Below are 27,507 nucleotides of genomic sequence, written 5' to 3' on the forward strand. Positions count from 1 at the left end.
GACACTGTGCTGCTGGCATCAGACTCGCTGATGATGTCGGTCTTGAAACACAGACACGGGCCGAGACCCCGGATGATTGACCCCGTGGCAACTGCTACACATCTGGAACACAGAATGACAGACGACAGCACAGCAGACCTGCGGCTGACACTCCTGCTACCCGCAGCAAAAAGCCTAACATAGAAAAATGGCAGGGCGAGGACAAAAGCAGCAGACCTGCACACAGCTCCCGGCTGGAGACTTCCTTCGGTCTGTCCCAGGTGCATCAGATACAGGCGGTGAGCTCCCTACCGGGACCTGCAGCAGCGGGCCTGGAACGCAGAGGGACAGACGTCATCCCACTAATTACATCAGGCCCATTAACAACACGCCCATCGACCCGCCTTCTCCAGTCTCACCTGTGACGTCCAAAGCCTTGAGGTCCATCACAGATGTCAGCATTGCTACGGAAGACTCCACCATGAAAGTGCTGACACATTGGATCCAGCGGCTCACTTGGCGTCTTCGTCCGCTCGATCCTTCGGGGGTACCAGTGACAATTGAATGTGTTTGATTGGGCTCCCTCGGGGGACCTCGGTGGGCCTTGCTTGAGTTCTGCCATGGACAGTGCGTTCTTTTGAGCTTTTTAGCTCCTCCTCCTAACCCCAACCCTAAACCTAAATGTGCACCTCCCCATGCCCCACCCTAACCCTAACCAAAACCTCCTAACCCTATCCCCCTTGACAGAAAAAATCCTGACTTTTGACAGAAAATGAATACCACAACAACATACTTTATAAAGAAAGGCTATACATAGAGTAGGTTATATAAAGCATAAGTCCATAGGTATATATCATGAGTATAAAACTGGAATAGTGTGCACGCACACACACAAAAACCCATGTGTGTGTGTGTGTGTTGGGGGGGTGTTTGTAAAATATAGTCTAAATATTTTATTATTGTAAACCCCCTGTGGATATTACAATGTGCTCTGTATCTTTGCTACGTTTATGAAGTTTGCATTAAAAATGTGTGAAAATCAAAAATGATGATGGATGAAATGTGCTGACACTTCACTAATCCTGCCACAAGGTGGCGATATCGACTGGTTCAAGATGGCGCCCCCACGGCTCCTCAGTAGATGAGATGCTGGTTACTTCAATGACCGGAAGCCAGGCATATGCCAGACTCCCCCCTGCTGGCGATCTGCAGAAAATACACATTTTGTGTGCAATTCCTAGTTTGTCAGGTATTTTGGTGCAAACTTGGTGAAACAAATTAATTACCTCATGAAACATTAATCAATACTACATACACATTGACAAAACACAATCATAATTGTAACCACACACGCTTGATGCTTGTGGATGTTATGATGCACTTCATGAGAGAGAGGGAGAGAGAGACAGGGGAGAGAGAGAGAGAGAGAGAGAGACAGAGAGAGGGAAAGACAGAGAGAGAGAGATGGAGAAGTAAAGAGAGAGACAGACAGACAGAGAGAGGGAGAGAGAGATGGAGAAATAGAGAGAGACAGAGAGAGAGAGATGGAGGAATAAAGAGAGACAGAGAGGGAGAGAGACAGAGGAAGAGGGGGGAGAGAGACAGAGAGAGGAAGAGAGAGGAAGAGAGAGATGGCGAAGTAGAGGGAGAGAGAGGGGGGGAGAAAGAGGGAGAGAGAGGGAGAGACAGAGCAAGAGAGAGATGGAGAAGTAGAGAGAGAGAGGGAGAGAGACAGACAGAGAGAGGGAGAGACAGAGAAGTACAGAGGGAGAGAGAGACAGGGAAGGAGAGACAGAGAAGGAGAGAGAGAGAGAGAAACGGAGAAGTAGAGAGAGGGAGAGAGAGACAGACAGAGAGAGGGAGAGAGACAGAGAAGGAGAGAGAGAGGGAGAGAGGTAAAGAAAGAGAGTGAGGGGGAGAGAGAGATATGGAGAAGTAGAGAGAGAGAGGGAGAGAGACAGAGAGATGGAGAGAGAGAGGTAAAGAAAGAGAGAGAGAGAGAGGGAGGCTGCAGTAGAGCAGGTTTATGACTTCAGTCTGCAGACGTCGTGTGTCGACATTCAGCTCCTTCAAGCTTGCCAGTCCATGTTCTACTGCCTTATTTCATAGATTGATTTTGTTGCCACTTGGCTTGAAGTTTCTCTGACAAAGGCGTGAACATGTCCCTGCAGAAGGTGAACCTATGGAACATGTCCCTGCAGGAGGTGAACCTATGGAACATGTCCGTGCAGGAGGTGAACCTATGGAACATGTCCGTGCAGGAGGTGAACCTATGGAACATGTCCCTGCAGGAGGTCCAGCCGTGCAACATCAGCCTGACACTGAATACGAGCTGCACCAGCCAAGCAATAGTTCCTAAAGCCACCATAGGTAAGTCTCCTCTCTTCTCATCAAGCATTCTCCTCACTCCTTCCATTCATCCTCCATCACTCTGAATGCTCTTAATAGTCAAATTGCACAAAAATTGCAAGTTGACATTTTGTTATGGTTTTTTGATGTCATGCCTGTTTTAAAATGCCATCAGCAGGCCTTGTGTGACACCACTTTTGGAGGAATAGCAACCTTAACATATGAACATCTTTATGTTCATATACCGGTGAATGAATGTTGAATGAATGATAGGTGGTGGTCGGAGGGGCCGTAGGCACAAATTGGCAGCCACGCTTCCGTCAGTCTACCCCAGGGCAGCTGGAGCTACGAAAGTAGCTTACCACCACCAGGTGTGTATGAATGATGGGTTTTTTAACATGTAAAGCGACTTTGGGTACTTAGAAAAGCGCTATATAAATCCCAGGTATTATTATTATTATTATTATGTTCACATTTGCAGCAAACATCTTTTGCTACACTCAATAAATGATTTATGTTGTGTGCTTCATCACATGTGCCGTATGGAAACAGAAACATCAATGATCTGCATCACATGTGCCGTATGGAAACAGAAACATCAATGATCTGCATCACATGTGCCATATGGAAACACAGAAACATCAATGATCTGCATCACATTTGCCGTATGGAAACAGAAACATCAATGATCTGCATCACATGTGCCGTATGGAAACACAGAAACATCAATGATCTGCATCACATTTGCCGTATGGAAACACAGAAACATCAATGATCTGCATCACATTTGCCGTATGGAAACACAGAAACATCAATGATCTGCATCACATGTGCCGTATAGAAACACAGAAACATCAATGATCTGCATCACATGTGCCGTATAGAAACACAGAAACATCAATGATCTGCATCACATTTGCCGTATAGAAACACAGAAACATCAATGATCTGCATCACATGTGCCGTATAGAAACACAGAAACATCAATGATCTGCATCACATGTGCCGTATAGAAACACAGAAACATCAATGATCTGCATCACATGTGCCGTATAGAAACACAGAAACATCAATGATCTGCATCACATGTGCCGTATAGAAACACAGAAACATCAATGATCTGCATCACATGTGCCGTATAGAAACACAGAAACATCAATGATCTGCATCACATTTGCCGTATGGAAACAGAAACATCAATGATCTGCATCACATGTGCTGTATAGAAACACAGAAACATCAATGATCTGCATCACATGTGCCGTATAGAAACACAGAAACATCAATGATCTGCATCACATTTGCCGTATAGAAACACAGAAACATCAATGATCTGCATCACATTTGCCGTATAGAAACACAGAAACATCAATGATCTGCATCACATGTGCCGTATAGAAACACAGAAACATCAATGATCTGCATCACATGTGCCGTATAGAAACACAGAAACATCAATGATCTGCATCACATGTGCCGTATAGAAACACAGAAACATCAATGATCTGCATCACATGTGCCGTATAGAAACACAGAAACATCAATGATCTGCATCACATTTGCCGTATGGAAACAGAAACATCAATGATCTGCATCACATGTGCTGTATAAAACAGAAACATCAATGATCTGCAGAAAATAAGCCATTTCTGTAGTGATAGATGAATGTCAATTACATTGAAGTTGAATGTTCCTTCCAATTATAAAATACCATCTCCAATGGGAAATAACTCCACATTGTTGGAAAGCACTTCTACTACTGTATACGTACTCCTCATGGCGAAGGAGACAAAGACAGTTTTCTCCAAAGATACTCATTAAAGATACAAGAGCTGAAATAAGTCAAAGTTTCAAGGGCTCCAAATGTGGTTGTTTGGTCAGAATGTGCCTCCGCGGGTTATATTTCAAAGTAAACACTGTACTGTCAATAAATACATGATTCTGCCCTCGCTACTCCTTTCCAGCGTGTGCAGCTACTTAACAGCATGAAGAAAAAGAAGTATTGTTGCCCTCTACTGGTCAAATGTAGCACTACATGTAGTAAATGAAGTTTGATTGTTGCTCTCAGACAAAAAATAACACGTAAAAAAGACATGACAAAGTCAGCAATGTCAATACAAAGCAAATGAAATGTCATAATGCACAATCTCTACTTCCATGCTGGGATTGCTTCAATGTGTCCGTGGCTCCAAAGCTCTGCCAGGAAGAAATCACCCTTGAGGTACAACATTCATACTTTCTTGTCCAGTCCTCGTTAAAAGTCTGACTTTTGCAATTCATTTGGATTTTTTTTCATGGTTGAATGAGTAATCTTCTTCTACTCACCTCACTGATGCTTGACTGTGACACATTTGCCTCGCTGTTGCCCCCTGTGAGGTGGTGGGAGTACTGCACACATGAGCCACCCTAGTTGGAGTTGTTTCACAGGGCCGATTTGCTGATGTTCACTGGGCCAAATGAAACGCTTTGGCGGGCCGGATGTGACCCGTTGAATAGGGAAGTAGGGATGGGAATTAATACGATTTTCACGGTTCCGATTCCGCTTTTGATTCTTCTTAACAATTTGTTTCCTTATCATTTATCTTATTGTAGATAATAATAGATAATAGGTCTTTATTGTCATTGCACAAGTACAACGAAACTTGGTTTTCAGCACAAACCCGTTCAAGATTAGACAAACAAACAGTGTACAGGGTTACAGAACAGGAACGCTGATGGGTCGCCACAAGGCGCCCCGTAAAAGACGGGGAAAAGGTAAAACGCTGGGGAAGGATGAGTAAAAAAATACAATCTAGACTGGGCTCCTAAGGGGGCCCAGTCTGGAGTGGGGAAAAACCTCCATAGCAAAGCACATATATACATATTACAACGTACATCTGGAGATATCTAGCAACAGAGGGAAGGGGCGGAGTAATGGTGGTAGGCCGCAGCTCTCGGCGCTGACCATCCTTCCATCACCCCTATGGGATTTGCGTCGAGGGTGTTTGGTTTGGGGGGTTGGGGGGGTGTATGTGTGGCGTATATTTTTGTGGATGCATGTTTTGTGTGTAAGCCTGCAGTGTGTCTCTGTTCCGCGGCCTTGATTCTTGTGCAGCCGATAAGTCCAAAGTCAACAACAACAGGTGTGTGTCCATGAGAGACAAGAAGGGAGTTTGTTGTGTCTTGGCCGCACTGTCCTTTGGGAGAGTCTCCAAGCCAGGGAAACAACCCAAGTTAGAATGTTTTGTATGCCAGTGAAAATTTGCTTTTCACTCTTAATTGTCTATGCCTTGTCCTCAAAAAAAAAATGATTCTTACTTTGAAAAAACAAGGTGGATTAGCATCAATTTAGTTTAGTTTAGAGGTAACATGACCTTACAAAGACTACAGTGAGGTCTCAAGACGCACAATGTAGCATAGAAGAAAACTAATATTTTTTGTAAATAAATACAAGCAGTAGAAAATGGATGAATATTCTTCTGTAGAATTTAATCCTTACACAAGAATGTAACATTTAGTAAGATGTGATATTAACTTATTACATGCAAAGTCAGACATGGCAACCTTTATTGGTTATCATTTTGATGACTATGGCTTACAGTGAAAAGCTATTCCTTTACTTTATTTGTCGCCATGGAGGCGAGGATTAGTGATTTAGAAGTAGCTAAAACACTGCGGCTGGACGTTTGCCACCATGTCTTAAAGCAGCTCTTCCTGACTGAGGGTGTTTCAGTGTTATAACTTCACCTTTAGCTTTACTTTTTACACCAAAATGCGTCCATTCTCCCTTTTCTGTCTACACACTGTCTGCTTGTAAGTACTCTGTGTGTGTGTGCGCTGCTGAACATGCTCCTCTGCTGGTAAAACCAGTAATGTCACGACGTGACGACGACGCGCCGTCATGGCTGTTAAAAAAAAGGGGGGTGGGTGGCTGTGAACCGGTACTTTTTAGAGGCGGTATAGTACCAGATATGATGATGATATATACTGTACAACCCTAGTTGGTATACATCATTTTTTACAGTATCTCAAATTCAAACTGCACTTTAATGTACTCTTATCAAATATAAGCACCAGAATTTGACTTTTAAAAAAACTCCACAATCTGGGTCATCATTATGTGTTTGTCAAACCATTAATGTAATCAAAGAAGATAAATAATCATTTGAAAGTGTTGATTAGTAAATGTTAACTTAAAAAGAACAGTTGTATAGCATTGACTCCACCAATGATACTTTGTTCACTCTAACATGTTTGTGATGACAAACTAAATAACTTTGAGAGAAAGAAAAGCAAAAAGAAGCCAAACTAAAATGTAGCATGGCTTACCTGTGCTATGATCGTTGTCAGCATGTATGACCTCCATCAAACATGGCAGAAATGCGGTAGTAAACTCACTATAAACCTGCACGGGACAATCCGCCTTTAATTAAAAACAAAATGGTTGTACTAATCGACATTGGACGATGTGAAAAGAATAATTGCAATCATTTTTTGGGCCATATCGCCCAGCCCTAATTCCTATACTATTCTATAAAAAGTATTTGTCTTCTTTGTTGTTGTTCTGTTTTTTGTTGAAGAGTGGAAATAAGCTTGAAGTCAAAACAAGTTAAAAAAGTTGCAATTACATTCCAGTCCAGCAGGGGTGCTAACACATGACAAGGTGGTCAGGCGCCGTGTCAATAGTAGAAGAAGACTGAGAAGGGACACGAAGAAGAGTTAATTGCGCGGCATGTTTGAATTCTCAATGGAAAATCCTGGAGTTTTAAATTGAACAACTGACACAACTTCTTGGAATAAACCACACCACTTTGAAAAGGTAAGGCTCCATTTTATTGTGCTTGTAATGCAATTGTTGAGTAGTTTTCTCTCCAAGGAAAGTTGTTCCTGAACCTTTTTCAATACATCTTTCAATTAGAGGACGTTGCAATGCTTGGCAACGTAGCTCAAAGTGAGCTTTTACAAAAATTCAGGAAATTAAAGTTTTTTTGAGTGAAAATAATTTGGGAGTGCTCTGCATCTAGTTTCTTTTTAAGCTTGGAAAATATAGAGCAGGGGTGCCTACACTTGTTCAGCAGGCCAGCTACTTTTCAAATTACCAAGTCAAGGCGAGCTACCTCATCTTCATATATATATATATATATATATATATATATATATATATATATATATATATATATGTATATATATATATATATATATATATATATATATATATATATATATAAACCCCGTTTCCATATGAGTTGGGAAATTGTGTTAGATGTAAATATAAACGGAATACAATGATACATATTTGATGTTCAAACTGATAAACATTTTTTTTTGTGCGAATAATCATTAACTTTATAATTTGATGGCAGCAACACGTGACAAAGAAGTTGTGAAAGGTGGCAATAAATACTGATAAAGTAACCTCATCAAACACTTATTTGGAACATCCCACAGGTGTGCAGGCTAATTGGGAACAGGTGGGTGCCATGATTGGGTATAAAAGTAGATTCCATGAAATGCTCAGTCATTCACAAACAAGGATGGGGCGAGGGTCACCACTTTGTCAACAAATGCGTGAGCAAATTGTTGAACAGTTTAAGAACAACCTTTCTCAAGCAGCTATTGCAAGGAATTGAGGGATTTCACCATCTACGCTCCGTAATATCATCAAAGAGAATGTGGAGAAATCACTGCACGTAAGCAGCTAAGCCCATGACCTTCCATCCCTCAGGCTGTACTGCATCAACAAGCCACATCAGTGTGTAAAGGATATCACCACATGGGCTCAGGAACACTTCAGAAACCCACTGTCAGTAACTACAGTTGGTCGCTACATCTGTAAGTGCAAGTTAAAACTCTTCTATGCAAGGCGAAAACCGTTTATCAACAACACCCAGAAACGCCGTCGGCTTCGCTGGGCCTGAGCTCATCTAAGATGGACTGATACAAAGTGGAAAAGTGTTCTGTGGTCTGACGAGTCCACATTTCAAATTGTTTTTGGAAACTGTGGACGTCGTGTCCTCCGGACCAAAGAGGAAAAGAACCATCCAGATTGTTCTGGGCGCAAAGTGTAAAAGGCAGCATGTGTGATGGTATGGGGGTGTATTAGTGGCCAAGACATGGGTAACTTACACATCTGTGAAGGCACCATTAATGCTGAAAGGTACATACAGCTTTTAGAGCAACATATGTTGCCATCCAAGCAACGTTACCATGGACGCCCCTGCTTATTTCAGCAAGACAATGCCATCAACGTGGCGTCATAATAAAAGAGTGCGGGTACTAGACTGGCCTGCCTGTAGTCCAGACCTGTCTCCCAATGAAAATGTGTGGCGCATTATGTTCAGGGCTTAACATATAGGCGCTAACAATCACGTCTCCAGGCAGCTACCATCTTGGTGTCACTGTACGTCTGTAAAGTGCGGCCCGTTGGCCATGTTGGGCCTTTTTGTTTTTGTTTTTTGGCCCGTGACATATTTTGAAAATGTAATTAATCAACTATTTCATGAAGTCAATTATTATTATGTTATACTCTACTCTTATTGATACTGTTACGGACAATTTAATTGAGGTTGTGCCATCTTCTTGGCTTGAGAGCAGTTCTGAGTTATCTGGTTTTGGCTTGATGTAATTAGTCTTTCTATTTCACATTGTTAAAAATGATCTGATATGAGTTATTTTCTTTCCAGCAGGGCTTGACCTGCTATTGGACAACACCTAACATTCCATATTGTGTTGGTAAGTGCCACAAGCCCATCAAAAGCTGCACCAAACAAACACAGAGTAAAGAAAGTCTGCTACACAACAGGTAAGTTATCACTGCTATGTACAATACATTCTTCAAGTTTTGTTGGTTGGAAATACTGATTTGTTCTGCTACTTGCTGAAAGAACATTTCTATCTTCACATAGATTGGTACTCCAAAGGTGATGGAGTCCTCATGCATTAAGACAAAGGATGACGCGACCCACCTTAAATCAAGGCAATGTAAATGCCCAAGGAGGTTGGATTCTGGCTCTTCCAGTGATGGTAAGACCTTTCTTATCACAGACTACATGTACAACATTCTAGAATCTTTAAAACCTATTGTATGGTCTTTCTTTACAGATGAATCTATGCCAATGTCAAAAAAAATACCTGCCAACAACGGTGCATGTAAGTACAGAGATATGTTTAAGAAACCTGTCAATCAAGTGATATTTCTTAGCTTGGAGCTTACATTCATTATAAATGTAATTAAACTAATAATGAGAATTACTGACTGATTTGTGTGTGTGTGCCTTTTTTCAGGTCAGTAAATGTATCTGCCTCCACCACCTCCATGTACAATGTTTGGAAATCATCTTTTGCAAATACTATGTCTTAAGAAGCCTGCCATAAATTGAACCGTACAACATTCATTTCAACTTTCAATTCAGACGAATGAATGCCACTCAAACCCGCTGCAGGACTTTCTCAAATCCCAGTTCAATCACCGGAGATCCCAAAGGTCACATCTGTACAGGAAGTCCCCGATTTACGGCATTTCGACTTATGGCAACTAGTCGTTACGAACGGTCTGCAGGGGCGGGGCGGATGAACAAGGAAGGAGGAGAAATGCTGACGAGTTTATCAACATTGGATTGAAAAGTTTCACACATCATTTGTGCATTTTCAACACTTTTTTTGGACTCATCCTGCCTCCCAAACGTGCAGCAGATATGAGTGCAGGTCACAAATCAAAGAAGAGGAAGGCTATCACGATGGAGGGGAAACTGGAGATAATAAAGCGTTCTGAAAAGGGTGAAACGCCATCGATCATTGGGAAAGCATTGTCTTTAAGCCCTTCAACCCTAGGCACTGTTGTGAAGGACAAAGCACGCATTCTCCAACATGTAAAAGGTTCGGCTCCTAGGAAGGCTACAGTGACAACCAAGTGTCCTCATTATCGAGATGGAAAGATTATTAGTGCTTTGGCTGGAAGACCAAAATCAGCGTCGAATGCTCGTCAGCTTGATGCTGATTCAAGAAAGGCCAAAAGTATTTTTGAAAAGTTAAAGGCTGAAAAGGGTCCCGAATACAAAAGTGAAGAGTTTTCTGCCAGTCGTGGCTGTTTTCACCGCTGCAGGTCTTGTTCGGATTTGCATAATATTAAAGTGCAAGGGGAAGCAGCAAGTGCAAATCATGCTGCAGCGCGTGACTTTCCTGATACGTTGGTTAAGATAATAAAGAAGGGGGATTACAGTGTATTTAACGTCAAAGTGGATGCCGGATCATACGTACATCGCCAAGAAAGAGAAATCGGGGCCAGGACATAAAGTAGCTAAGGAGAGACTGACACTTTTGCTTGGAGGGAATGCTGCGGGAGACTGTAAACGTAAGCCTTTGCTTTTTTACCAATCTGAGAACTCAAGGGCTTTCAAGGGTATTTGGAAGGGCTCACTTCCAGTCATCTGGAAGTCCAACAAGAAGGCTTGGGTAACATTGGCCGTCTTTGAAGATTGGTTTACCGATCATTCTGTACCTGAGGTTGAGAGATACTGCACTGCAAAGAACATTCCTTTCAAGATGTTGTTAGTTCTTGACAATGCACCTGGCCATCCTGCGTTTTTAGATGACTTTAATCCAAATATTAAAGTTGCGCACCTTGCACCAAATACTACATCCCTTCTCCAGCCAATGGACCAAGGTGTGATTGCCTCTTTCAAAGCCTACTATTTACAGAGGACATTCTTGAAGGCTGTCAAAGCAACTGAAAGACCAGATGGCAAGACATTAAAGGAATGGTGGCGGTCGTACAACATCTATGAAGCTGTCAAGAACATTGCTGATGTATGGGATGAGCTTTCCAATATGAATGGTGTGTGGAAAAAGCTATGCCCTCAATTTCTGAATTATTTTCACAGTTTTGAGGATACAGTTGAAGAAGTGAGTGAGAATTTGGTGGCTCTTGGTAACCAGCTGCAACTCCAATTGGAGATGGATGATGTGACAGCTGCTCAAATCTCACGGTGAGGAGCTGAGCACTGAGGACCTCATTGAACTGGAGAAGCAAATGATAGAAGAAGTGGAAGCAGAAGAAGAGCCAGAACCCAAGAGATTTACAGCCAATGCATTGGCAGAAGCTCTTCGGATGATCAAAGAAGGATTGTCAATGAGAGAAAGCCAAGATCCCAACTCAGCAAGGTACACTAAGGTCTACAGATCTGTGACAGATTATCTGAGGTGTTACAAGATTTACGAAGAGAAAAAGAAAGCTTTTATCAATCTTCCCTTGATCGTTTTATCAACAAAGTTGAAATGACTCCATTACAAGACCCTGTGCCTTCTACCTCCACAGCATCACAAGACCCTGTGCCTTCTACCTCCACAGCATCACAAGACCCTGTGCCTTCTACCTCCACAGCATCACAAGACCCTGTGCCTTCTACCTCCACAGCATCACAAGACCCTGTGCCTTCTACCTCCACAGCATCACAAGACCCTGTGCCTTCTACCTCCACAGCATCACAAGACCCTGTGCCTTCTACCTCCACAGCATCACAAGACCCTGTGCCTTCTACCTCCACAGCATCGCAAGACCCTGTGCCTTCTACCTCCACAGCATCACAAGACCCTGTGCCTTCTACCTCCACAGCATCACAAGACCCTGTGCCTTCTACCTCCACAGCATCGCAAGACCCTGTGCCTTCTACCTCCACAGCATCGCAAGACCCTGTGCCTTCTACCTCCACAGCATCACAAGACCCTGTGCCTTCTACCTCCACAGCATCGCAAGACCCTGTGCCTTCTACCTCCACAGCATCACAAGACCCTGTGCCTTCTACCTCCACAGCATCACAAGACCCTGTGCCTTCTACCTCCACAGCATCACAAGACCCTGTGCCTTCTACCTCCACAGCATCGCAAGACCCTGTGCCTTCTACCTCCACAGCATCGCAAGACCCTGTGCCTTCTACCTCCACAGCATCGCAAGACCCTGTGCCTTCTACCTCCACAGCATCGCAAGACCCTGTGCCTTCTACCTCCACAGCATCACAAGACCTTGTACCTCCAATCAACCCAGACTATCCAACTTCCTTTGCTTCAGGCTCTTCCGAATAAGCCTGTCTTTGGTTACCAGTTAGTGCAAACCACAATAAAAGTGGATGCTGACGCTCATGTGTTGTTTATATTATATTTATGTAAACTGTTTTTACACGTTGTGTTAGTTATAATCAGATTCATATACGTACCTGCAAAAAAGTAGGCTTATGTTCCGACTTACATACAAAACCGACTTAGAAACGGACGTAAAAATGGAACTCGTTCGTAACTCGAGGACTTCCTATATAGACCCTTGCACTCCATTGAAGGTAAATTGGGTTTGTTTTTTACATTTTTCCAATACAATTTCCTGACCAGAAATATTAAAACCATTATTTTTTTCTACTTCAGGCACACGACCTGACAGGTTTGAGAGACATAAGTACACAAATAGTTTACAAATACATCATGTATAAAACTAGAATGAACAATGGCAAATGTCCCCGTAGTCTTGGAAAATGACACGTCCTGTGTGATGAGGAGGACGGATGACTTGGAGGCCACAGTGAAATCCCTAATTGCAGGAAGACCATGCAGAACTCCAGCTGAACTGGAGGAGCTAGACAGGAGTCGGGTTCAAGCGGCAAATAGGCATGCAATTGTAATTAGGTGGGCATAATCCAGCATGATTTATGGTACAAAGGATATTGAATATGTGTGTCACATTCATCTTCTTTGCATATTTGTGTTTTTACAGAAACATTTCCTTGAAACAAGGGGAGGGGCAAATATGCGGGCAGCTATATGCGGAGTGGCCATAAATGATGTGTTTGCACTCTATAGCCTGCGTGGCAGAAGGTTTAAGAAGGAATTCTAAAAACCAATCCTCTGCAAGAATATAACAGGCAAGTGATCAAATATTGGTCATGTCAAGTTTATGCCAAACTTGATTGACAAGGCTTCGATGTGTAACTTTACTTCATTTGGATTTCTATTTGAGCGGCTTGTCTAAAAAACTTCCACAGACGCAAACTTGGAGTAGTCCATTGAACACGCTCTCAAGTTAGCCCCACACAGACAGTAAATTCAAAAATCCTATTTGTCTTGTTTTGAGTTTGTTCACAATAGTTAAATATATTTGAAATATTTCAATCACTTCTGGTAATCAGGAAGTTTAGGGTTGGTGGTATGGGACTTTGTTATGCTCTGTTTGGTTTACAATTGTGTGTGTTTTTCTTTTTTTGGACAGTGGAGGAAGAAAATGGGCAGCAGAACACACCAGAGCCAGCACATTTTATGTTGGGCATAAGTTTTTACCCCATTTTTATCTTAGTGCTTTTTATGACTTTTTATGCAGATTTTTTTACACATTGTCATTGCATTTTTATATACTTGTATTCCTCCTATCTACAATTTACATAACTGTTTCCTGTCATTTGTGTAGTGTGTTTTATACATAAAGTGACAGATGTCCTGCCATATTTGCCTGTTATTTCATTACTGACAATATGCTCATGTACACTAAGTTACAAGTATTAAGTTAATACTACTAATGTGTTTATAAAGAACCAAACCAAGAAACAACAATCAGAGAACGTAATATGTAACATTCCGGGAACCATAAACTACCCAAAAGCAACCATTTGGGAATATTATTTATGGGTCAGGGGAACATTAGGTAACGTTAAAAAAACATAAAATGTAATATTCTCGGAACGGTAAAAATGTTTCCGTTTCAACCAAAGTGGAACCAAAAACAACCCAAAATGCAACCTCTAGTGAATGTTAATTGCCCAAAGCCTATCGTAGTCACAACGTTTAGGGAACCGGAAAATGGTTAGCTGGATAGAATGTGTACAATTCTAATAAGAATGGCGTGTGAATGCCACCACGGGAACACGCGGGCCGTCAATACGCGCAAGCTGAACTGAAATGCTAACTGTTAGCCTGCGCTCATTTACCATGCATCCTGTACCAAGTTGAATGACTCTGCGAAAATGAAAGAAAAATGTTTATATAAATACTAGCATTTTAGAATACAAAAGTTAGTATGCTAATGTTAGCATGTGTCACATAGTACGTTGTATGACTCTTGTTAATTGTTCAAATCAAACTTTGTTCACTGAAGTAGGTCCGACCACCAGGCTGTTTACTGGTTAAGGTGATGACCATTTTGAATTACAGCAGTTTTTGCCATGCTAATTGTTAAATGTTCCCTGTTCCCTAGCTATGTACAGTAGAAGAGACCATTAACCTGTCCAGGGTGCCCACCGAATATCATGACCTCAAACAGGTATTTAGTAAAGGCTGGGCTCAGTCCCTTCCCCCACATTCAGGCTGGAGGATTAGCTTTGTCATTAGTAGCACCGGTGATACCCAATGGAAAAAAATAAGAGCAAAAAAAAACGTTTGTAACACAAAAACAAATGAGGAGCACTATGAAATGTCACAGATCCATTAGTAACACTCAAACAATGTCCACATATGTACTCACACGATGTCGTTATAAGGCCTACAGTAACGCTCAATTAAACACAGAGAACATCCCTAAACTGTGCTAGCACTGTCGCTAACAAGAGAATAGGGCTGGATCAAAACTCATATCCCGATAAAGTTTGGACCATAAACTAACCCATAAATGGAAATATCTGTTAACGTAACTAACAATCTCCAAAGTTACCTATTTAACTCCTTCTGCAAAGTCAGCAACCATTTAAACGCCATTTTTTTGATCATGGTTGCAATTGTGGACTTGTTTTTGCCATACATGTGAGCCAATCCCTGTCCTGTTGGCGGCACTGCTTGGCTAGTACTCAGAAACAGGATGTGATGTCGGGGGCCCGCCTCTTCAAAATGGCATTTTACAGGAAGTGTTGTCATCAAAATGGCTGCCTCCATAACGGTTCCGACAGCTCCATCTAAACATCAGAACGCAAGTAGAGGGGTTCTTGAATTGAGGTTCTACTGTGTTTGTGTGGATATGACCTTAGTCAATCAGAAGATCATTTTTACTTTTGCTGTGCTCAACAAAATGAGCAGAAGGCATAATGAGCTTGTGGCAGGCCGAGGCCTCAGTGCTTTCATGTCTAATGAATGAATGAATGAATCTAATGAGGATGAGCAGAAGGCATAATGAGCTTGTGGCAGGCCGAGGCCTCAGTGCTTTCATGTCTCATGAATGAATGAATGAATCTAATGAGGATGACAGAAGATTCCAAGATGGCGCCAGCAGTGTGCTTGGCAAAATCATATTTGGCTGATTGTTTTTTATTCTACTGATCTGTTTTTACAATGTTCCAGCTATGGTTGTTTGAACTTCTGGCTATTCATGAACATTATTCATGATTTTTAAAACAAGCTACTGGGGGGAAACAGTCATAGGTACCCCCACCTTCACCCTCAGCTGTACCCAAGGAAGCGCCCCAGAAGACGGGGAAAGTGTGGCCATAAGAGTGAGGGTCAACACTAAAGAGGGGCTGTATTCCATCAGGAGGTGGTGGTTTGTTTAAATCACAGGCGACACGATCCCAGCGGATGCATCCTGGCGAAGGCTATCTGCGCTGGCGTGTGGTTTTCAGGAACCTTCGCTCACTAACTCAAGCAAAGCCTTCACAGAGCAGAGTGATCTTATTGTCCACTTGGCATTGCTCAATGTGAGATTTGTGCTGAATAATCTTTTTGCATCCCGAGAGTTGAATGGTATGTTCTAGACATGAACCACGAGACAGTGAGTGCTTCAGAGCTACTTTCTTCGGCGAGCTCCTTCTCTCGAGCCACAAGCAAAGGTGGTGGAGGGCTTGCAACACTTTTTTAAACCAGTTTGAACTCTTGTAAGAGCCCTTCCACTTGAAACGAGAGTTTGAAGCTACAACTTTTTATAATTCTGGCACCGTGGTTAACAGGAATGTGTGTTTCTCCTGATGAGATCCTTCAGAGCCTTATTCCACTATTTTGATTTTGTCGACTGCATGGCTCCACTATACGTTTGTGCTATGTTACACACCATCCTGTAACAGTAGTCAACATTTTTTGAGATTTGGTCATCACCTTCTACATCACATTCACAGTCTCCCAAGTGTTGAGGTTTCTTCCTTTCCCTCTTAGGATAACGTGAGCTTTGACTACTTCCTTCTTGCTCTGTCCATAATTGGTTGTCTCTTTGTAGTTACCCAGCATTCATTTCCTGCGTCCCCTTTGAATTTTTATCAGTCTCTTGCACTTTAGGTATGGGTGTCCTGAACCTTTCCTCACAGTAATCATCTATCATCTGTGGGTCTGTCTGAGTTTCTTCTTCAACTGTACTTTTTACAATAAACTTTAAGAACTTTACCCGTGTCTGGGTAGTGGACCAAAAATGGTGGACTATTTTTACTGTTTCCAACAAAAATCCCTTCCTCACATCCTAGATCTAACTTTTTCGTATCCTGTTTGTATGCATAGCATACTGATCCAAAAGTTTTCATTCCGAAAGATTAGGTCTCTTTCCGGTCCGTAAGAAGTATGGGGTCTGTCCCTCATGTCTATTGTAACATCGGTTACGAATTGGTGCAGCTGTCATTATGGCATATGTTCAAAGTCGTTTTGATCAATTCTTCTCCAGTAACATACATCTTTCCATCTCAAATAGAGTTTGCCAATTTCTTTCAGAAGTCCCATTTTGATGGGGTGGATATGGCACTGATGTCTCGTGTTTTATGGCATTTTTCCTGAGTAGAGATTGAAACTCTTTTGCTGCGAACTTGCTGTGACCCTCGCTGTCCGGCAGGTAGACCTCTGCAGCATTTCTCTGGAGTGCGACACCGCTTGTCCTCTTTCCATCAGGCAATTCCAGAAAATAATGTTCCGGCTTGAACGTTTCATCAAATTCTTTAAATTGGCAATGTCAGTTATTATTTGTGATGTTGCGCCTGTGTCAACCACCAGCGATTAATCTGAATGCAAACGTATGGGTGTCAGTTTCACGTTGTCTCTTTTCTACAATCGACATCTTTATGAGTCGGATTTTGGCAAAACTGCACCATTGTCTGTTTTCTCTTATACAGTCACATGCCTTGTGACCTGTCTGTCCACAGTTATAGCATGTAATATCTTGAGATACTTGTATTTTCTCTCCTCTTAGCTCTGCCACATACCTTCATCACATTATCATTATTTGAGCTAGTACCGTACTTCTCCGTACTTTCGTAGCTGCTGAGCTTCATCTTGAAATCGCCAAATGACATTGTCTCATCGCTCTGTGTCATGTACACAATAAACAGCTTAAAAGTGTCAGGCGAGACTTTTAGGATCGTTGCAATCAATAGTCCATCGCTCAGAATTTCATCTGCATTTCTAAATGCGGAAATTGCAGCTTCTGCGCGGAGAATATAGGCCGTAACGCTTTCGTTAGCTCCTCTCTGTAGCAACGCTAGCTCAGCATAGAGGCTAACCACACGAGGCTTCCCTTGACCTGCACAGTGTTGTCGCAGTATCTTTAATGCTTTCCTTCCGTTGTCCACTGCTTCTCTCAGAATAAGCGATTGTTAGTCGTTCAAAACTTGAATTAACTCGCCGTCGGCTTCCTCTTTTTTCTCTGCATCTTCATCTTCGTCTCCATCCATAAGTTTCTCACTTAGCATTGTAGATTTGAGGCCTAGCAGGCGCATGTGCCCCAGAAACTTTGTCTCCCACAACTCGGAATTCTTCTTATCTCCATCGAAGCATAATCTGTTCCATTGGCCTCCAACTTCCCTTCTGGGCTCATAACCTGTTGGTTGTGTCCTTTTAATAGGGTAGGATAATCGTGTAATGATATACTCGGGGAGGAATAAAGGAAACTTTACCGGGACTCGAACAGAGGCACAGTATAAAAAACACACTCTTTCCAGTGTAAGAGCATACAGATTCCAACACCGTAAAAGAGAAATGAACATATTATTGCCATGTTAAGGGTACACATCCCTCACCTCCCAGGGGGTGATCAAGGGTGATGGGTCAAATGCAGAGAATAATTTTGCCACACCTAGTGTGTGTGTGCCAATCATTGGTACTTTAAAGGCCTACTGAAATGATTTTTTTTTATTTAAACGGGAATAACAGATCCATTCTATGTGTCATACTTGATCATTTCGCGATATTGCCATATTTTTGCTAAAAGGATTTAGTAGAGAAAATCAACGATAAAGTTCGCAACTTTTGCTCGCTGATAAAAAAAAGCCTTGCCTGTACCGGAAGTAGCGTGACGTCACAGGAGGTAATATTCCTCACAATTTTCCTTTGTTTACAATGGAGCGAGAGAGATTCGGAGCGACAAAGCGAGGTTTACCCCATTAATTTGAGCGAGGATGAAAGATTCGTGGATGAGGAACGTCAGAGTGAAGAACTAGAGTGCAGTGCAGGACGTATCTTTTTTCGCTCTGACCGTAACTTAGGTACAAGCTGGCTCATTGGATTCCACACTCTCTCCTTTTTCTATTGTGGATCACGGATTTGTATTTTAAACCACCTCGGATACTATATCCTCTTGAAAATGAGAGTCGGGCACGCGAAATGGACATTCAAAGTGACTTTTATCTCCATGACAATACATCGGTGACACACTTAGCTACTGAGCTAGCGTGATAGCATCGTTCTCAAATGAAGATAGGAACAAAAGAAATAAACCTCTGACTGGAAGGATAGACAGAAGATCAACAATACTATTAAACCATGTACATGTAACTACACGGTTACATCAACAGCCGTGCTCACCTGCGTTCCAGCGATCGACGGCGCGACGAAGGACTTCATCCATCATCGACGAAGCTCTTTACCATGAGCCAACGTGATAGCATCTGTCTCAAATGCAGATAGAAACAAAATAAATAAACCCCTGACTGGAAGGATAGACAGAAGATCAACAATACTATTAAACCATGTACATGTAACTACACGGTTAAAAATTCTCAGCCTGGTAAAGCTTAACAATGCTGTTGCTAACGACGCTAAGGCTAATTTAGCAAATTAGTAACCGGACCTCAGAGAGCTATGATAAAAACATTAGCGCTCCACCTACGCCAGCCAGCCCTCATCTGCTCATCAACAGCCGTGCTCACCTGCGTTCCAGCGATCGACGGCGCAACGAAGGACTTCATCCGTGGGTTTGGCGGCTAGCATCGGCTAGGCGTCTGCTAAGTAAGTAGTCCTGGTTGTGTTGCTACAGCCAGCCGCTAATACACCGATCGATCCCACCTACAACGTTCTTCTTTCCAGCCTCCATTGTTCATTAAACAAATTGCAAAAGATTCACCAACACAGATGTCCAGAATACTGTGGAATTATGAAATGAAAACAGAGCTTTTTCTACGGGCTCCAAATACTTCCCTTGCCCTCGTGACGTCACACGCATACGTCAGCATAATAAAACGTTTTTAACCGGAAGTGTGGCGGGAAATTTAAAATGTCACTCTATAAGTTAACCCGGCCGTATTGGCATGTGCTGCAATGTTAAGATTTCCATCCATCCATCCATTTTCTACCGCTTATTCCCTTCGGGGTCGCGGGGGGCGCTGGAGCCTATCTCAGCTACAATCGGGCGGAAGGCGGGGTACACCCTGGACAAGTCGCCACCTCATCGCAGATGTTAAGATTTCATCATTGATATATAAACTATCAGACTGCGTGGTCGCTAGTAGTGGCTTTCAGTAGGCCTTTAACTTTAACTTAACATACTGATTCAAGTCTTCCTCCAGATTTACACCAACATCTGACGTATTCTTCCACGGCCCGTGTATCGTGTAAATAATATGATACTTAGTGTTGTGTGGTCATGATGTTTACACATATTAAGAACATTTACATGAGCATTGCGGCCCTGAACGCTTTCAGTCTATGTGTTTAAAGGATTTGTAGTCATTTTAGCTTCTGCTTGTCTGCTTACCATTAAAAAGATAGAGATAGATAGAGCTCATGCACTGCACTTTGTTTATTATCCCATTTCCCAGTTAGCAGCCGTTTGGTGGTGGTATACACTCAAAATAGAAACGATTAACTCAATTATATCAATAAATATTGACTTTTTAAGTCATTAAATGCAGCTGAGCTTGTAAGCTCTGAAAAGGTCCATGTAATGTAGGTTCAATGTATTTCTCCCAAGAGATGTCACTCGGGAAGAACTAATTGAGTTGGATAAGTTGTCTCAGCAGCAGCACAGATGTCAAGGAACTCATTTGCCACAACTTTAACACGAACCTACTGCAGAGATAACAAGAAGGCACATATGGTTATTGTACTAAGTACAAGCTGTGTTGAGTATTAAACTATGAGACTGGTTTATGAGGATATTGACCACATTGGGGTTGCGGTCAGAAAACTCATGGTCATCAGTTGGACTCGTCAACGTTAATGATGCATATTGGAATATACACTTTCATTTGGATTAGTATACACAAGTATTAATATTTCTCTTATCTAATTAAATAGAGATATGTATCTTATGCCTATAGATATGTTTAAAAGATATATGTACTAGAGAAATAATATAAAGATCATGTACAAACAAGCTGTAAATATGTTGCAGTTTCACAGTAGCATGCGTGAACTAGCCACATTAGCAGCAGCGATGCAATCCTTAACAGTGAGATGTTAGCCGGTAGCTTCTTAACAACACAGCACCAATAATGCTCGTAAAACACCACTAAACATTACACAAACACAGTAATGTGTATTAATAGTTTAAATGAGTCTTATACAATCATCAGAATACTCAGATCGTCAAAGACGAGAGCACCGATTGAAAGTAGCAGAAAGAAAACAAGTTACCACACAAGTCAAAAAGGTCATACAGACCTGCAAAAATGACTAAAAAAATACAATTGCCATTAAATGTCACTTTGAAGTCATAGCCAATAGACTAAAGTTTAGAAAGGTCCATATATGGAACACTACCTCTGGGGAAGAATTGGCCCTCAGCCACACTTTGTACACCCCTAGGTTAGTGTTCACCAATATTTTTGACACCAAGATCCCTGGTCTTATGCTTTCAAAAGTTATACACATTTAAAGACAAAGGTTTGTTCTATTGTTAGTTGTTGGCTATTTACAGTGTAACATTTCAGATTTTTGTATTTATGCCTTTTGCCCCAATTTACTACTTTTGCTTGGGTTTTATTTGGTTTTATTTGGTTTTTACAATGTACCATGGGGCCAATAAAAAATGTGGCGCTGGACCACATGTGTCACACTTTGGATATCTCTGCTCAGGGTTTAGCATGTGTCTTGACATCAACTCTGAGCAGCTGCAACTTGATAGCTTCCTCCTAATTACATCAAAAAGTAGAGTTAATGGAGATATCATTAATCCATGAACAGTCCACCTTAAAGGGGAACTGAACTTTTTGGGGGAATTTTGCCTATTGTTCACAATAATTATGAAAGACATGACAACAGATGGAATTGTTTATTTCATTTTAAATACTAAATAAAGCAGCACAGTCGAACAGGGGTTAGTGCATGTGCCTCACAATACAAAGGTACTGTGTCCGATCCCCGGGATTGGGGTCTTTCTGTGTGGAGTTTGCATGTTCTTCCCGTGACTCCCACCTCCAAAGACATGCACCTGGGGATAGGCCCCTCCCACCTCCAAAGACATGCACCTGGGGATAGGCCCCTCCCACCTCCAAAGACATGCACCTGGGGATAGGTCCATCCCACCTCCAAAGACATGCACCTGGGGATAGGCCCCTCCCACCTCCAAAGACATGCACCTGGGGATAGGTCCATCCCACCTCCAAAGACATGCACCTGGGGATAGGCCCCTCCCACCTCCAAAGACATGCACCTGGGGATAGGCCCCTCCCACCTCCAAAGACATGCACCTGGGGATAGGCCCCTCCCACCTCCAAAGACATGCACCTGGGGATAGGTCCATCCCACCTCCAAAGACATGCACCTGGGGATAGGTTGATTAACAACATTAAATGGTCCCTAGTGTGTGAATGTGAATGTTGTCTATCTGTTTACCATGAATTGATTAACGTGGACCCCGATTTAAACAAGTTGAAAAACTTATTGGGGTGTTACCATTTAGTGGTCAATTGTACGGAATATGTACTGTACTGTGCAATCTACTAATAAAAGTCTCAATCAATCAATCAATCAATATCTGTGTTGGCCATGTCATGAGGTGGTGACTTGTCCAGGGTGTACCCCTCCTTCCGCCTGAATGCAGCTGAGATAGGCTCCAGCACCCCCTGTGACACCAAAAGGGACAAGCGGTAGAGAATGGATGGATGGATAAATACTAAATAAAGGTCAATAAAAGTCTGCATACAGCGCAGCCAATGGGAGCTCCACTGTTCCGCCCATGCAATCCGATAAATAACCATTCAAAAAGCGCCAACAATACTGAATTTACATTTCATGACTTGACAATTAAACCAACTATGAGTGATATTGTTATTATAAGCGCTAACAAAGACCCACTATTCATAGTGATATTGTTATTATAAGCGCTAACAAAGACCCACTATTCATAGTGATATTGTTATTATAAGCGCTAACAAAGACCCACTATTCATAGTGATATTGTTATTATAAGCGCTAACAAAGACCCACTATTCATAGTGATATTGTTATTATAAGCGCTAACAAAGACCCACTATTCATAGTGATATTGTTATTATAAGCGCTAACAAAGACACACTATTCATAGTGATATTGTTATTATAAGCGCTAACAAAGACCCACTATTCATAGTGATATTGTTATTATAAGCGCTAACAAAGACCCACTATTCATAGTGATATTGTTATTATAAGCGCTAACAAAGACCCACTATTCATAGTGATATTGTTATTATAAGTGCTAACAAAGACCCACTATTCATAGTGATATTGTTATTATAAGCGCTAACAAAGACCCACTATTCATAGTGATATTGTTATTATAAGCGCTAACAAAGACCCACTATTCATAGTGATATTGTTATTATAAGCGCTAACAAAGACCCACTATTCATAGTGATATTGTTATTATAAGCGCTAACAAAGACCCACTATTCATAGTGATATTGTTATTATAAGCGCTAACAAAGACCCACTATTCATAGTGATATTGTTATTATAAGCGCTAACAAAGTCCCACTATTCATAGTGATATTGTTATTATAAGCGCTAACAAAGACCCACTATTCATAGTGATATTGTTATTATAAGCGCTAACAAAGACCCACTATTCATAGTGATATTGTTATTATAAGTGCTAACAAAGACCCACTATTCATAGTGATATTGTTATTATAAGCGCTAACAAAGACCCACTATTCATAGTGATATTGTTATTATAAGCGCTAACAAAGACACACTATTCATAGTGATATTGTTATTATAAGCGCTAACAAAGACCCACTATTCATAGTGATATTGTTATTATAAGCGCTAACAAAGACCCACTATTCATAGTGATATTGTTATTATAAGCGCTAACAAAGACCCACTATTCATAGTGATATTGTTATTATAAGCGCTAACAAAGACACACTATTCATAGTGATATTGTTATTATAAGCGCTAACAAAGACACACTATTCATAGTGATATTGTTATTATAAGCGCTAACAAAGACCCACTATTCATAGTGATATTGTTATTATAAGCGCTAACAAAGACCCACTATTCATAGTGATATTGTTATTATAAGCGCTAACAAAGACCCACTATTCATAGCCACTTCCGTGTCTCCTTATGTTTACACCATGGAGTGGTCTGCTGTTTCCTCGCTTCCCTGCAACTATATTTTAGATCACAAATCATGCATCCCACCTGGACATGAGACATCTGAGTAGGTAATCTGACAAATTGTGACACTTTGACTTGGAACTGATGAGAAAGACACAAAAAGCCTTGAATCAGGGTGCTTAGTCCAGACTTTGGGACATCTGCCTGACCACCATCGTGAATCAGGGTGCTCAGTCCAGACTTTGGGACATCTGCCTGACCACCATCTTGAATCAGGGTGCTTAGTCCAGACTTTGGGACATCTGCCTGACCACCATCTTGAATCAGGGTGCTAAGTCCAGACTTTGGGACATCTGCCTGACCGCCATCTTGAATCAGGGTGCTCAGTCCAGACTTTGGGACATCTGCCTGACCGCCATCTTGAATCAGGGTGCTCAGTCCAGACTTTGGGACATCTGCCTGACCACCATCTTGAATCAGGATGCCCAGTCCAGACTTTGGGACATCTGCCTGACCGCCATCTTGAATCAGGGTGCTCAGTCCAGACTTTGGGACATCTGCCTGACCGCCATCTTGAATCAGTGTGCCCAGTCCAGACTTTGGGACATCTGCCTGACCGCCATCTTGAATCAGGGTGCCCAGTCCAGACTTTGGAACATCTGCCTGACCGCCATCTTGAATCAGGGTGCCCAGTCCAGACTTTGGGACATCTGCCTGACCGCCATCTTGAATCAGTGTGCCCAGTCCAGACTTTGGGACATCTGCCTGACCGCCATCTTGAATCAGGGTGCCCAGTCCAGACTTTGGAACATCTGCCTGACCACCATCTTGAATCAGGGTGCTCAGTCCAGACTTTGGGACATCTGCCTGACCGCCATCTTGAATCAGGGTGCTCAGTCCAGACTTTGGGACATCTGCCTGACCGCCATCTTGAATCAGTGTGCCCAGTCCAGACTTTGGGACATCTGCCTGACCGCCATCTTGAATCAGGGTGCCCAGTCCAGACTTTGGAACATCTGCCTGACCACCATCGTGAATCAGGGTGCTCAGTCCAGACTTTGGGACATCTGCCTGACCACCATCTTGAATCAGGGTGCTTAGTCCAGACTTTGGGACATCTGCCTGACCACCATCTTGAATCAGGGTGCTAAGTCCAGACTTTGGGACATCTGCCTGACCGCCATCTTGAATCAGTGTGCCCAGTCCAGACTTTGGGACATCTGCCTGACCGCCATCTTGAATCAGGGTGCCCAGTCCAGACTTTGGAACATCTGCCTGACCGCCATCTTGAATCAGGGTGCCCAGTCCAGACTTTGGGACATCTGCCTGACCGCCATCTTGAATCAGTGTGCCCAGTCCAGACTTTGGGACATCTGCCTGACCGCCATCTTGAATCAGGGTGCCCAGTCCAGACTTTGGAACATCTGCCTGACCACCATCTTGAATCAGGGTGCTCAGTCCAGACTTTGGGACATCTGCCTGACCGCCATCTTGAATCAGGGTGCTCAGTCCAGACTTTGGGACATCTGCCTGACCGCCATCTTGAATCAGTGTGCCCAGTCCAGACTTTGGGACATCTGCCTGACCGCCATCTTGAATCAGGGTGCCCAGTCCAGACTTTGGAACATCTGCCTGACCACCATCTTGAATCAGGGTGCTAAGTCCAGACTTTGGGACATCTGCCTGACCACCATCTTGAATCAGGGTGCTAAGTCCAGACTTTGGGACATCTGCCTGACCGCCATCTTGAATCAGGGTGCTCAGTCCAGACTTTGGGACATCTGCCTGACCGCCATCTTGAATCAGGGTGCCCAGTCCAGACTTTGGGACATCTGCCTGACCGCCATCTTGAATCAGGGTGCTCAGTCCAGACTTTGGAACATCTGCCTGACCGCCATCTTGAATCAGGGTGCCCAGTCCAGACTTTGGGACATCTGCCTGACCGCCATCTTGAATCAGGGTGCCCAGTCCAGACTTTGGAACATCTGCCTGACCACCATCTTGAATCAGGGTGCTCAGTCCAGACTTTGGGACATCTGCCTGACCGCCATCTTGAATCAGTGTGCTAAGTCCAGACTTTGGGACATCTGCCTGACCACCATCTTAATGACCACCATCTTGAATCAGGGTGCTCAGTCCAGACTTTGGGACATCTGCCTGACCGCCATCTTGAATCAGGGTGCTCAGTCCAGACTTTGGGACATCTGCCTGACCACCATCTTGAATCAGGGTGCCCAGTCCAGACTTTGGAACATCTGCCTGACCACCATCTTGAATCAGGGTGCTCAGTCCAGACTTTGGGACATCTGCCTGACCGCCATCTTGAATCAGGGTGCTAAGTCCAGACTTTGGGACATCTGCCTGACCACCATCTTAATGAGGGTGCTCAGTCCAGACTTTGAGACATCTGCCTGACCGCCAGCTTGAATCAGGGTGCTAAGTCCAGACTTTGGGACATCTGCCTGACCACCATCTTGAATCAGGGTGCTCAGTCCAGACTTTGGGACATCTGCCTGACCGCCATCTTGAATCAGGGTGCCCAGTCCAGACTTTGGGACATCTGCCTGACCGCCATCTTGAATCAGGGTGCCCAGTCCAGACTTTGGAACATCTGCCTGACCACCATCTTGAATCAGGGTGCTCAGTCCAGACTTTGGGACATCTGCCTGACCGCCATCTTGAATCAGGGTGCTAAGTCCAGACTTTGGGATATCTGCCTGACCACCATCTTAATGAGGGTGCTCAGTCCAGACTTTGGGACATCTGCCTGACCGCCAGCTTGAATCAGGGTGCTAAGTCCAGACTTTGGGACATCTGCCTGACTGCCAGCTTGAATCAGGGTGCTAAATCCAGACTTTGGGACATCTGCCTGACCACCATCTTGAATCAGGGTGCCCAGTCCAGACTTTGGGACATCTGCCTGACCACCATCTTTAATCAGGGTGCCCAGTCCAGACTTTGGGACATCTGCCTGACCACCATCTTGAATCAGGGTGCCCAGTCCAGACTTTGGGACATCTGCCTGACCACCATCTTGAATCAGGGTGCCCAGTCCAGACTTTGGGACATCTGCCTGACCACCATCTTGAATCAGGGTTCCCAGTCCAGACTTTGGGACATCTGCCTGACCACCATCTTGAATCAGGGTGCCCAGTCAGTGCAGTGCTCAGCCTTTCTCGACCTCGTCCTGTCACATGCTTTCACTCTCAAACTGAATGATGCTGTGCTTCTGTGTCCATGCTTTCCTCCACTCCACGATGCTTAAGGAATCAACCTTTGTGGAACTACGGTAACCTCCTGTTCAACAAGGTTTTACATACACCATGCCATGTAAGAGGCACATTCATAATAACAAGTCATATGTAAGTATTTTCATCATTTTAAGCATTTATTTCACAGATGCATCACAACGCCCGCTTGTTTCTTCAACTGATTACTACTTACTGTAGACATCATGAGGGACAATAAACATAAATTAATATCATTTATTGGACAATGTGGGATGCCG

At 42.9% G+C, this 27,507-nt stretch overlaps 1 protein-coding gene across 3 annotated transcripts in view; it reads left to right on the forward strand.

Moving 5' to 3' along the window:
• The first annotated feature begins 1,827 nt into the window (after positions 1 to 1,827).
• Positions 1,828 to 27,507, forward strand: part of LOC133646150 (cholecystokinin receptor-like) — a 69,762-nt gene continuing 44,082 nt past the window's right edge. For 2 of the 3 annotated variants that reach the window (XM_062041238.1, XM_062041254.1), the window contains exon 1: positions 1,828 to 2,349. In XM_062041238.1, coding sequence (XP_061897222.1) covers positions 2,139 to 2,349 — 211 coding nt within the window. In that variant the 5' untranslated portion in view covers positions 1,828 to 2,138. The remainder of the gene's footprint in view (positions 2,350 to 27,507) is intronic. The other variant, XM_062041246.1, reaches the window with a different exon arrangement.

Source organism: Entelurus aequoreus, linkage group LG01 (assembly GCF_033978785.1).
Source record: "Entelurus aequoreus isolate RoL-2023_Sb linkage group LG01, RoL_Eaeq_v1.1, whole genome shotgun sequence".
Taxonomy (NCBI): Eukaryota; Metazoa; Chordata; class Actinopteri; order Syngnathiformes; family Syngnathidae; genus Entelurus; species Entelurus aequoreus.